This window comes from Muntiacus reevesi, chromosome 9, assembly GCF_963930625.1.
Source record: "Muntiacus reevesi chromosome 9, mMunRee1.1, whole genome shotgun sequence".
Lineage (NCBI taxonomy): Eukaryota > Metazoa > Chordata > Mammalia > Artiodactyla > Cervidae > Muntiacus > Muntiacus reevesi.
In genome coordinates, this window is record NC_089257.1 from 61,587,083 (window position 1) to 61,599,921 (window position 12,839).

General features: G+C 54.6%; 1 protein-coding gene across 2 annotated transcripts in view; it reads left to right on the forward strand.

The window, feature by feature from the left end:
- The first annotated feature begins 7,358 nt into the window (after nucleotides 1–7,358).
- Nucleotides 7,359–12,839, forward strand: part of NECTIN1 (nectin cell adhesion molecule 1) — a 98,817-nt gene continuing 93,336 nt past the window's right edge. The window contains exon 1 of one of the 2 annotated variants that reach the window (XM_065944818.1): nucleotides 7,359–8,125. In XM_065944818.1, coding sequence (XP_065800890.1) covers nucleotides 8,047–8,125 — 79 coding nt within the window. In that variant the 5' untranslated portion in view covers nucleotides 7,359–8,046. The remainder of the gene's footprint in view (nucleotides 8,126–12,839) is intronic. The other variant, XM_065944817.1, reaches the window with a different exon arrangement.

Here is a 12,839-nt window from a genome sequence, read left to right on the forward strand (position 1 = left end):
GATTCTCCAAGAAAGAACACTGGAGTGGGTTACCATTTTCTTCTCCAATGCATGAAAGTGAAAAGTAAAAGTGAAGTTGCTCAGTCGTGTCTGACTCTTCATGACCCCATGAATTGCAGCCTATCAGGCTCCTCCATCCATGGGATTTTCCAGGCAAGAGTACTGGAGTGGGTTGCCATTGCCTTCTCCAACTGAGCAACTAACACTTTCTTTTTTCAGATCTAAAGGCACTGTCGAAAGGGAAAAGACTATGGGTGGGAGGTTGAGTGCCTTCTTCCTTTCCATAAGTCTTTTTCCCTTTCACCTCTTTCTGCATCAAGAATGCTCCAGGCTGGAGTTCACCCATCCTCTTCCCATCTCTTAGTCCATGCAGATCCTCACCGAAGCTCTCTTCTCAGCACCGCAATGGAGTTTGAAGTATTCCCACCCCAAATCAGGAATGATCCTGCTGTCACGCCCAGAATTCCTTAGGATTTTGGATGTGCTGATTCACAGGAACGCCTGGATTTGCCTTCGTGACCTCCGTCTTTCTAGAGAATTGGGTGGTTCAAGAGGGAACTGGGGTCTTTCAGTCATCACTCAGAGCTCCAGGGCCCAGAGCCATGGAAATCCTCGGGAAACCATGGTCCAAAAGGCCAGCTGCCTGTTAGCCATTGAGGTACCACTTTGACACAGTAGATCATCGAACCCAGGGCGGGGGGCAGCTGCATTCAGCTGATCTGTCGTCTTCCAGAGCAATGGCGGCTGTGGCAATAGAGAGGCTCTGCAGGGATCTCTGTAAGAATAACAATAATTAGATGTTGCTAAGCACTGTGGGATACAGAGGCACCATCATAATCACCACAGCTACCAGGGTGATGATAACAGTAATTAAATGCTGTGGTTTTACCAACCACCCCCCTGGGAGCACTGCCTGGGGTGAGGCTGGCCTGTCAGGTTAGGGAAGGGGGCACCCATGCCAGAGGCTCCTCTCTGAAGCTGGCTGGGTCTTGGGCCACACACTTCCTCCATGAGATTCCTCCTCCTCTTCTCTACCCCTGCCCTCAGCCTCAAATGACCCCAGATTGGGGACCTGGGTCACAGGAGAGGGGTACTCCCATTCAGCATATCACTCTAATGTAGGTTCATCTTGTCATATCAACAGATTTCAGGTGGTTGGGGGATCTTAGGGACTTCTTAATGGGACTCCCCTCACATCAAAGTGAGCTTTATTAGTCAATTACTGAAAGATGGACAGGGGCCTGGGAGATGAATAGGAGGGCAAGTCTTTATTGTATTGACTTTGGGCCTCTCCCAAGCCCCACAGCTGTCTCTCTGCAAGAGCCCGTGGAAGCCGAGGGAGGGCAGAAGGGACAGTTTCCTGGGGAGGGCAGCTTCCTCTTGTCTCTGTCTAGTCGTTGCCTTCAGCCGTGGAGAAGGTGAGAAAGGTGAGCCCGAGGGCCGGTTCTTTCAGGGGTTGGCATTCCAGTAGTCACTGAGTCTCAGAGTCAGGACAGAAGGTGGAATTCATCCAATCCCTCCCCACCCAGGGCAACAGTCCCATCCAGGGCACCCCGGATAAATGGACCTGGGGCTTCAGTCTGAAAAGGGATGGGGTGTTGGTTCCATGTTCCATTGATGGGGTTCCCTAAACAGTCTTCCTTAGACTGAGTTGAAGTCTACTTCCCTGACCACATGCGCCCACTGGCCATGATTCTTCTCAGTGAAAGCACACAGGATAGGTTGCTCCCTTCCCCTCCAGTGTTTTGGAAGCTTGCTAGTCACACCTCCCTTCCACCTCCTTCTCCTTTATGAGATCCGAGGCCACCTTCCAGCCTCTCTCTGTGGTGAACTCCAACGCCTACTTTACTGCCATGACCTTATTATTAACTTCCCTGTTTTCTACTCTCAAAACTTCCATCTTCACTGCTCTCTTCACCTTCCCTCCAGGGTTAGAGAAAGATGAGTCCTCTCCTTCGCAAGGCTGACCCTTCTCCACCTTAGTCCCACCACACACGCCTCTTGCAGGACCTGCCCACGGAAGCACACCTCCTTTTGCTTCTCACACTTGTTTTGCCAATCCTCGCCATCCACTAGCTCTCTTCCTCCTGCCTCAAGATGCTCAGGAACTTTTGATTTCCCATCACCAAGGAGGAAACAAGCCCCTTGGTCTCTGTTGTGCTAATCTTCTCCAAGCTTCTGATCCATTTCGCTCATTCCGTTCACCACCAAACTTGTCAAGAGCAGGGTGGACACCAGCAGCCTCTGCTTTTTCACCTTCCACCCCCTTCTCCTCCCACTTTGATCTGGGTTCTGCTCTGCCCCCAACACCACTCTCCCAAAGGTCACTGGTCTTTTTGTCACTGTATCCAGTGACCTCCTCTGATTCCCACCTGCTCTCTGCAGCGACAGACGCTGTTGGCAACCTCCCCTGTTAAATTCTCTCCTCACTTGGCTTCCATGACAACCCTCTCTCCTTGCTCCCCTCCTCCCTCACTGACCAATCCTCATCTGTCTGTCCTACCCACGTTATTGCCAGATTCATCTCCTGGAAGCACAGTTCCGACAGCTCTATGCAACACATAATATACAAGGTAATAATATGTCTAGGGCTCAAACTTCTTAAGCAGCAGAATCCATTAAGAAGAAGTTTTCTCAGAAGCCTAATATTTGAAGAGCATGATAACAGTATGCTGGGACTTCCCTGGTGGTCCAGTGGTTAAGAATCTGCCTTCCAATGCAGGGGACATGAGCTCAATCCCTGGTCGGGGAACTAAGATCTCATGTGCTGTGCGGCAACTAAGCCTGAGTGCCACAACTAGAGAGAAGCTTGCAAGCTGCAACCAAAGAAACCCGCATGCCACAACTAATACCCAATAATAAATAAATAAATGTCATGATGTATAGAAAGAAAGAATGACATGAAACAGTATGCTCTTTAAACATGGTTCCTATTGAAGCAGGGGATGGGGATTCCGGGAAATTCTAGGGCTTTCAAGTCACAGTTGGAAAGTCACTGAGAAAATAAAGTTCCTCAGTCTGCATCTGACAAAACAGGCCCAGAGAGGAGAAGTGATTGGTAGAAAGTGGCACAGTATGTTAGTCAATCAACACATTTTCACTAGGTGCCTCCTGAGTGCCAGGTACATTCTAGGTGCCAACAATTAAGCGGGGACAAGACCCAAGTAGTCCTGCCCTGGAGGGGCTGACAGCCCAGAGGGGTGTGAACCGAGTATTATGAACTCTTGAAGTGGGCACAAGTATGCAAAGGAAAGTGAGGGAGCTTCTAGGAAGGGACCCGCCTGGTCTGAAGGGCAGAGAGGACCAACCTGGGGATGGAGCACGTGTAAAGTGAGCCCTAAAGGACATATAAGCGGCTGGTCAGAAGAAGTGGAAGAGCCTTGGAGCAGATGGAACAGCGCAGGTGAAGACTGGGGAAGCCAGTTAGGTGGCCAGAATCTCAGGCAAGCCCAGCAGCTCTGACTCAACACCCTGGAGCAGAATGACAGTGGTGAGAGTGCAGCCCCTCCAGCCTCCTGGGGACTTGACACTAATCTCAGAGGCTGACTGGCCAAGGAAGTGTTCTCAGGTATTGGGACCCAATAATCTGTATTAGAGGACAATCTGATGCTAAATGCAACAAGGTGTTGCTGATTGGATCCTGGAATGTAAAACAGACATTAGTGGAGGAACAAGACATCTGTAGTTGAATTAGTAGTATTATACCAAAGCTTCTTCCTTAGTTTTGACAAATGTACCCTGGTTATGTAAAATGTTTATATTAGAGGAAGCTGGATGAAGGACATATGAGAGCCCTGTACCATTTTTGCAACTCTTCTGTAAATCCAAAACTATCTTTAAAAAAAGTCTTAAAAATACATATATCCCTCTGGCACCATGGCAGAGAGCAGCAAAACTGGATGTAGGGAGAGAGGTTATAGTACTAATGATGACTAACACTAAAACAGTCCTTCCTGTTCACTAGGCATTGTTCCCAGCACTTAATGTGTTTAACTCATTTAATCCTCCCAACTCCATGAGGTAAGTACTTTATTTCCCTTCATTTTACACATGATGAAGCTGAGAACAGACAGGTTAAGTCAGTGGCCCAAGGACACACAGCCACTGAGTGGCAAAGCTGGGAGTTTAAGGATTCAAATCCAGGCAGCCTAGCTGCAGAGCCCCATCTGCTTGACCATTACCTTGTACCCCATCCCTCAGGGTCCACCAGCTGTGCCGCTGAGGATACTGCAAGGAGCAGGGAGAAACCATGAGCATGACGACTAGGGTGATAACAGGAGAAATGGAGCCACATCACCAGACTTAAGACATATATTGGAGGCACACTCAGCTTCTGCTTTTGAACTGGAATATGGTAGTTGAAGAGGGGCTTCCCACATGGCGCTAGTGGTAAAGAACGTGCCTGCCAGTGTAGGAGATGTAAGAGACATGGGTTCGATCCCTGAGTTGGTAAGATCCCCTGGAGAAGGGCATGGCAACCCACTCCAGTATTCTTGCCTGGAGAATCCCATGGACTGAGGAGCCTGGTAGGCTACAGTCCACGGGCTCACAAAGAGTTGGACACGGAGTAAAGTGACTTAGCACACACACATGCCGGCACTCACAGTTGGCGAAAACGGAAGAAGCAAGAATGGCTCCTGGGCTTCCTTCCAGTTTAACAGTAAGGACCAGAAACTCGGTCCTGTGTTTCTTCCCACCACTGAGGGATACACTCCAGACCTTTCACAGAATGTGTGTAGGGACAACCTACCTGTCGCTTTCTCTTATTATCTTCAAAATACAAAGCAAACTGGACCACCTGCTGCTCCCAAACAGGCCCTGACCTCTCCCACCTCCATGTGCTTGTACAAGCTGTTTCCTCCACCAAAATTCTCTCCTCTATCTCCCTGGGTCCAAATCTGATCCACCCTTCAGGGCCACCTCTTCCAGGAAGCCTTCCCTGCTCTCCACAATGAGAAGCATTCAGACTCTCCTCTGGATGCCGACATTTTTTTCCTTTGGTTCTCTTTGGCAGCATGCAACCTCCATCCTGTAATATAGTTATTTGGGTAGGGTCTTGGCTCTTGCTCACTTTGGTATCCTCACTTCACAGTATAGTAGGTGCTCAAAAAGATATCTGTTCAGTGAATCATCTATCTGAGTAAACAAGTTCTATCTTATTTCCCTTCACCCCTTCCTGACTCCATTTTCTATCTACTGCAACCTACCACACACACACACACACACACACACACACACACATCCTGCTGTTGGTGCTTTGACTATTTCATGTTGGCGCTTTGAATGTTTCAGGGGCTGGTTTAATCCACCTCCATCTTCTTCACCCAACCCATCCCTAGGCAGCCATGCCAACCCCCAGACACACACTCTCTGGAAGCCCATTTAAGCGCAGGAAATAAAAAAGAGGCTCACCCAAGAATGGAGAGATGGAAGAATACAAGCCGGAAACTAGTGGGCATTGGTCCATCTGGAATTGCCCCTTTAACCTATGGGGTCCAGCTCCTATAACGTGGTCCTGTCCTGGAGGAGCTGACAGTCCAATGGTGAGTGAATCAAGTATTCCGAGGCAGAGCCTGAAACCATTGCAACGAACTCAATACAGCCCTGTTCCTCAAAGTACTTAGGGCCAGACTGGACTACAACAAGCCAAGTTGATATGACATTCCTCAGCTAAAACCCTCCTGGTGGCTACTGAGGGCTCACTGCAGGTCTCTCCTTTCCCCAAGTCTTGGTCTCAGGCTGCAGCTTAATGCCACTCTCCTCCAGCACATGGTTCTGTCTGATAGATGACTCACTCAGTCCCTGTGTCCCTTCCACAGAGAAGCCTTCCCTGATCCCCACCCCAGGCTGAATAGGGTACTTTCTCTGAGGCCCATTAAATCGTGTGTGCACATCTCTGGGACACACCACACACATTAAAAGCTTGTTTATAACATCTGTTTCTGCCGGTCTTCCCCCTCTGTCCCCTAACTAGATTGAGTGCTCTTAGGGCAATGACCAAGTCTCTGTACCCCCAAGCCTAATGTGATGTTTGTTACAAGAAAGCCCAATTACATTCATTCAGTGTAAAAGATGTGTTGAGGAGTGTGAATGCTCATAGGAGTGCTTTATTCTACGGACCTCAGCAAGAAACCCAGAGACACTCCAGGGCCAGATTCCAAATAGCGGGAAAGTGGTGCCCTTATTGCCCATCCTCCTGCTCCTCCTATTCCCAGGAACTAGAATTTACATTTTATCAGGAGTGGGCCACGTCCCCTCTGCTTCTGCCTGCTGGGCAAAGGGCAGCAATGGGCAAAGGGCGCGTTGTCTGGTCAGGCATCTGGGGAGAAACTGCTTCTCCTTAGTGGGACACTGTCTCCTCCGGGGGTGAGGATGGGGTTCAGAGAGAAGGAGCAGAGGGCAGGCCTGGGGCTGCCAAGGACCGGAGGGCTCAGCTGCCTTGGCTGGAAGCCAACCGCACCCGGATGTGGTGGGTGGCCAACGGGATCAGGCGGAGAGTCCCTGCTTCGCGTGGACACGGACTGGTCCCTTTCTCGGGTACTCTGCAAATAGTTCAAAACAGAGGTTTCCCCCAAGAGGGCACAGTTCTACTTCTTGCTGTATTTAGGGAGGGGAGAGGGCCTCAGTGTTTGGAAAAGGAACTCCTGAAGGGAGAGCGGGTTAGAAAAGATCAGAATCCTCAGCGGCCCCATCTCACTCGCGAATGCCCACCACCGATTCCCGGAAGGTCCTCGCATAGCTGCCTCCCCGTTGAGTGTTCACAATATGGAGAGGCGTGAGAGCTCTGGTTACTGAGTTCGAGTCCGAGGCCTGTCACTTTTCTGCTCCTGCCCCTGGGGAAATCGCCCCCCCCCCCGGGTCTTTGTTTCCTCATCTGTAAAACGGGGCTATGGCTGGAGGAGACGGCCTGGAGAAGCCCTATTCGGCTCGGACACTGCGGGATCCCGGATTCTCCATACTGCACGCCCGCTCCTCCACAGCCTCCCCCAACCCCACTCCGCCCATCCACCCCGTCTTAACTCCACCCCCACCGAGCGGCTTCTCCCCCGACGCCGGCCGCTAGGGGTCACTGCCTCCCTTTGTCAGCGACGGAGGAGGGCGGCTAGCCCTCCGGCCCTCTCCCCGGCGGAAAGGCGACCGAGGGGCATCTCCCGAGCCAGTGGGCCTGAGCGCGACCCCCACGGCCCTCGCCGGGGATCACGCCTCTGCCCGGGGCGGGAGGGTGTACGGGGCGGGGCGGGGCGGAGGCCGGGGCCGGGCGCGGGCCGCGCGTGGGCAGCCAGGAGTGGGTTAACGCTAACCCCTCCCCCTCGGGCTGACATCACGGGGAGAGCGGCTGAGAGGCTGGAGCTCGGCGAGTGAGAGAAAGAGAGGGAGAGGAGCGAGCGCGGCTCGACTCGGCGCCCGGGCAGCTCCACATTGTTGCGGATCGCCGGGACCCGGCGGAGCGAGCGGCCGCGGCGCGGCAGGGGACGCGGCGCCCCCCCCCCCGATCGCTCGCCTGGCGCGGAGCCGCGCCGCCCGAACGCCCCGGCTTGCCGAGTCGCGCGCCCCGCCGCCTGGGCCCCGAGCCCACCGCGCCGCCAGCCCGCCGCCCTCGATCGTCCCGCCGCCCTCGGAGGACGGCCGGCCATGGACGCCTGCAAGTTGGAGCCCAGCGGGAGGGTGTGAGCGCGCCGGGGGCCGGGAGCCCGCGCCGGGCAGCCGGGCGCGCCGGGGGTGGGTCCCTCTCCCCTGCCCGGCTCTGCGTGGAAGAAGAAGAGGGCGGGGACCGGCACCGGGAGGAGAGCGGAGGAGGAGAAGGGGCATGACTCGTGCAACTTGCGGCGGGCATCTGCCGAGCCTCTGAGTCGGCGGCGGCCCGGGGCCCGGATTGCGGCCGCGCGGATCCCACCCAGCCCACCCCGCCCCGGCCGACGGCTGAAGCTGACCTGGATCCTCGGAGCGCCCGCCGGCCGGCAGGGATCGCCTTCGTCTTCCGGGCTGCTTTCTGGAGCGCGAGGAGCGCTCTCCTCGCAGCTCCTCTCGCTGGACCCCCGGCCCCCGATGGCTCGGATGGGGCTTGCGGGCGCCGCTGGACGCTGGTGGGGACTCGCTCTCGGCTTGACCGCCTTCTTCCTCCCAGGTGAGCGCGTTCCGCCCCCTGCCTCCCCCCCCCCCAACCCCAACCCCCCCATCCAATGCCTCCCCGGGGCTGGGAGCTGGATGGCGGGCACGTCTGGGTTGTAGTGAGTGAAAGGAGCCAGAAAAGTTGGGTCACGGCTTAGGTAAGGGGGGTGCGGGTGGTTCGGCGGAGAGAGAGGCTGAGGAGCCCAACAGCCTGCCCTGCAGGAAAGCAATCGGATGCACGTTTCTGTGTGGCAAGAAAGCACTTTCTCCGCGCAGTTTTTCACACAAAAAAATAATAATATATAATAGCGTTCTATTTATTTAATAACCAGCTCTCAGCTCGGGAAGCAGTTTGGAAACACTGCATGTTACATAAACGCAAAATAATCACCGTAATCACCGTCTCAGGGTAGGAGACAACAGCCCCAGGGGGAGGGCGTCAGTCTCGGAACTGGTGGGCTGTGGGCTTAGCGGATGGAAGGGGGGCTTCGTTTTTTTTCCTCCAGCCCCTTTGCCAAGAGGTTTCGGGCGCTCGGGCCCCCTCCCGCACCACGTCGCCCCACCACCCGCGCGGGGAGCAGGCTCCTGCGGCAGAGGCGGCTTCTCGCTCACCTGCGGTTCTCTTTCCGGGAGGGTGAGGCCCGGCGGCGCGCTATCGCAACCTCCCCGCCTAGCGCGGAGCGAGGCTTTGCCTTGGAACTCCGGTCCCAGTTTGGGGGGCTCTCCCGCAGGAGGCGCCGCGGGCTTCGTGCCAGCCAAGTGGCTGCGTGACCCACTTTCCCGAGGATGCCCCGCGTGTCCTTCCTCGAGATGCTGGCGGCCGAGGGGTTAACCCGACGCCCGACCCCCGGGGTGGCCCCCGGTGGCCCCTCTGACGGATGGGGTAGGGGCGGAGGCTGGGACCGGTCCGGGCGTATTGTGCTGGGGAATGAACTGGAAAATGCGTTTAGGAGGCAAATCCGAGCGAGTCCCCGCGGCTGAATTTAACCCTTTGTGTCCCTGGGGAAGCTGCCCGGCTCCCACGGTGGCTGGGGACACCGGCGCAGGTGGGGCAGAAACTGGGGGAGTTCCTCCAGCCTTCATGGAAGAAACCTGAGACGACCTCCCGCCCTAGCTAGGCGGGGAGTTTGGGAAGGCGGGGTACAGTGGGGGCTCGGTTGAAGCACGTGGCCCTGGCCTTAGGTGGTAAAAGAAGGGGTGAAAGTGCAGAGACCAGCTCTGCGTGGGGCCAGAATGTTGGGTCTGGGCTCCGCTCGCTGCTAGCGAAGGAGATGTGGAGATACGTTCGATGCCGCAGACACAAACGGCAGTTTGTTGCCTAGACGTGGGGCTGGGGTGCGCTCCTGGGAGCCTGGCCTCATTCACTTCTATACCCCGTCTGCCGCCTGCTCCCGGCCAGGGCTCCGCAAATGTCTTGGAGTGGCCCATGGCTCCAAAGTGGTTTGTGAAAGGCGCACCAGGGTGCCCCCAGCCCTGCAGCCTCTGGTGGGGGTGTGGGGGTGCTCCCTGCTAGGTCGGTGGGGGTAAATTCCAGGGCACACAGGGGTCACTGCCCATTTCAAAGGTGCATGATTGAGTCCCTCACAACAAGGGTGGTTCCGGTAAGAATGAAAGGTCTTCACCTTACACTGGACCTCCTGGGAAGCCAACAGGAGATGCTGGAAGCCCCAGTTCTAGCATTTGTCTGACCACCGGGGTTCTGGAACCCTTCAATTCCATATTGCCCACACTCAGAACCCAGCATAAGATCAGCTTTCCTGGGACCTGACTAGTCCAGCGTACTAGGGGTTAATCTAATCCTGGGTCAGACAAAGAGCGGGAAGGTTTGGGGAGGGGGAGTGAACTCACCCCCCTCCTTTTGTTTCTCTCCCAGCTTTGTGGTGCTGTCCCTGGTAGTTAATTCCATCTTTGGAGGGGCTGGAGGCCTGCGCTGCTCCATCCCACTCGGGGAGTGGGGGCAGGGAGGTGATGCTCTCACCTGGTTCAAGTGTAGACACCTGCCCCCCCAACCAAAACTCCAGATTGAGGGAGTGGGGTGCAGATAAGGAATCACAGCTCAGATGGGCACTTAATAAGCACTCCTTGATTGATACTAATTGTCATGGCTGAGTAGCATCAGAGGGGCGGCCGGAGTTCCCTGACCAGCCAAGCTCTTCTACCTGTGCCTCTGTGAAAAGACAGGTGGATGTGGTGGTGCCCACATGACACTTGGACAGAGGCTGGGGCAAGTCGCCTTCCAAACCCCATCTACCGTCATTCTCAGGCAATCTCCTCCTCCCTGGGGACCTGTCAGGCTGATGCTCTTTTCTGGGTTCCCTGTGGCAGGGAGTATAGAGGGATGAGGAGAGGAGCCCGATGAGGTGGGAGAGGGGACCCCCCCACCCCGGGTGAGTGTGGTGGCCTCCTGACTTCAAAACACTCCAAATCTGGCTTAGTGTGTAAACACAGAAGTGTGTTTTCAACAACACAGACTTGACCAGGCAGGGTGGTGAAGCCCCATCAGCCTCTGAGATGAGTCTGGGGTTTCTGCCTGATCACTCAGAGGAGAGAGCCAGTGGGACCCGGGGGCTGCATCCCAGAGGAGCAGGGGAAGCCCAGGAGAGGAAGCAGAGGAACTGCCTTAGAAGCAGGTGCGCTGCGCTGGTGTCCCACCTACACCACACCCTCCCTAATTGGCTTCCCCAAACCTTTTGTCTGGGGAGAGAACACACACCCCAGGTGTCGTGCACACCCTCAGAGGACCTGTCGGAGGACCTGTCGGGCCACAGCAGCACCCTCTTCTCTGCAGCCTATGCAGAGCTCGCCGTCATGATGGTTTCCTTTGAAACCCAGGGAGTCAGGACTGTTGAGTTATCTTCCTGTCTCCCCATCACTCACAGACAGTGGTGTGTCCAGGCTTGCTGGGCAGGACGTTATGGCAAAACCGATTCCGCTGGCCTGAGGTTTGCAAGCGAATATAAGCAAGAATCCCAGTGCCCATGTCAGAGGACTGTCTCCGAATCAGATTCAAGGCCAAATAGTCAAGGCTGGAAGGGAGGAGAAGATATTGCAGTGCCTGGGCCCAGCACCTGGGCTGAGTGGTCTAGAAGGTGTCTCTGAGCCTGACTCTCTGTGTTTATGGGACAGGCAACCCCTGGTCGCCTGATGCTGGCTGAGGCTATGATGTCCATTCCCTTCTCGGCTGCTCAATTTTGCACAATGAATCCACCTCATTGGCCTGATCCAGGACCCAGTTGTACGCTGCCAGGATGGTCTCGGGCCAGAACCCTAGTGCTGACGACTGAGCAAGTGGGCCAGGCTGGGGAGGGTGGGGGACCAGGGGAGCCCCAGTTGCTGTGCCTTGATAACTGCCATTGTTTAGCAGCTGACTAATGTTCATTGTTCAGCACAAACAGAAAATACCCAAGGGAGGTATAAATTTACCTTCAATTTTCCTGATTGTATCTTTCCTGGTTAACCTGCTAAATCGAATGTCTGCTACCTGCTGTGGGGGCAGAAAGGGTGTTTATGTATATTTACCTGTTTTGCTGATTTTTTTTTTTTTTCCTAATGTTGAATGTCAGGCTGTGGGCCAGGCTGGAAGGGGTAATAGCCAGCTATGGGACTTAGGCTATAACATTTCTGATAATTTGCTTACAGCCTCACCATCAGTGTAGAGTGGGTACACACACATGTGTGCAAGACTGTGTGCTTGTGTTGGCCATCTACAATTCACTATGCACATACAGACCCACCGGGAGTAGGGCAAGGAAGTATGTGCACTGGGATTGTGGGTCACCGTGGGACAGAGGCATAAGTATACATCAAATGCATAATCACATGCAATTGATTTCTTATGGCTTTCTGACTGAGATTTTGTGAGAAGCCTGTGTTTATATTAGAGTGTCAGTGAGGGTAACTTTGGAGGAGACCTAGGATTTGCCCTTAGCCAGCTCCTTCTAAGACTGAGCTGCCACATGCTTTGGGGGTAGGAAGCCTGGACACCCCTTTCTTTTTCTGCTCTGTCCTTGACCTCAGGCTGGGCCTCTGCATCCTCACAGGGAGATGCTCACCTGGAGAGATTTTCCTCTGCTTCTCAGGGTTCCTGAGCAGCCGGGAGGGGCCACAGGAAATAGGTTTTCAGCTACTACTTTGGCATCTCTGCTTCCTGCATGAATACTTGAGGAAAAGGGTCATCTGGGGAAAGGTGATGTACTCTGGGCATTTAAAGGAGCTCTGAGTCATAGGCTTTGAAAAACCCTGTCGAACCATATGTGTGCCCAGTTCAGCAGCACACATGTGCCTGGAGCGCCCCAGTTCACAGAGCAGAAGACGGTAGCCTCCTTGTTGGAAAGGCGAGTGGGAATGAAGGGCAAGCAGTGGGGAAGAGGGCAGTCCTGGGAGCCCAGGTCCCGATGCCCAAGTCAGGCTGGCAAGTGTTTCTGCCCCGTGGTGTCCGCCCCTCTCCATAGAAACCTCGTCTGTAGAGCCAGCAGCAGATGTGCTGGCTGGGGCTAGAGGTAACTTAAGATCTGAGCAGGGATCACCTTGCACAGGGAAAGCCCTGAGCTGGAGATAACACTCCTTAGCCCAGTTAACCCTTTAAGCTCTGGATTCTCCTGTGCTGTTTGGAACTGGGAAATAGGGAGAGGGGAAAGATAGGAGAAAACACGTCGGACCTAATATCTGAACCCTGACAAGGAGAGATTAACTCAGTGCCACAGGAGAAACCTAAGGACACAAAGAAAGCC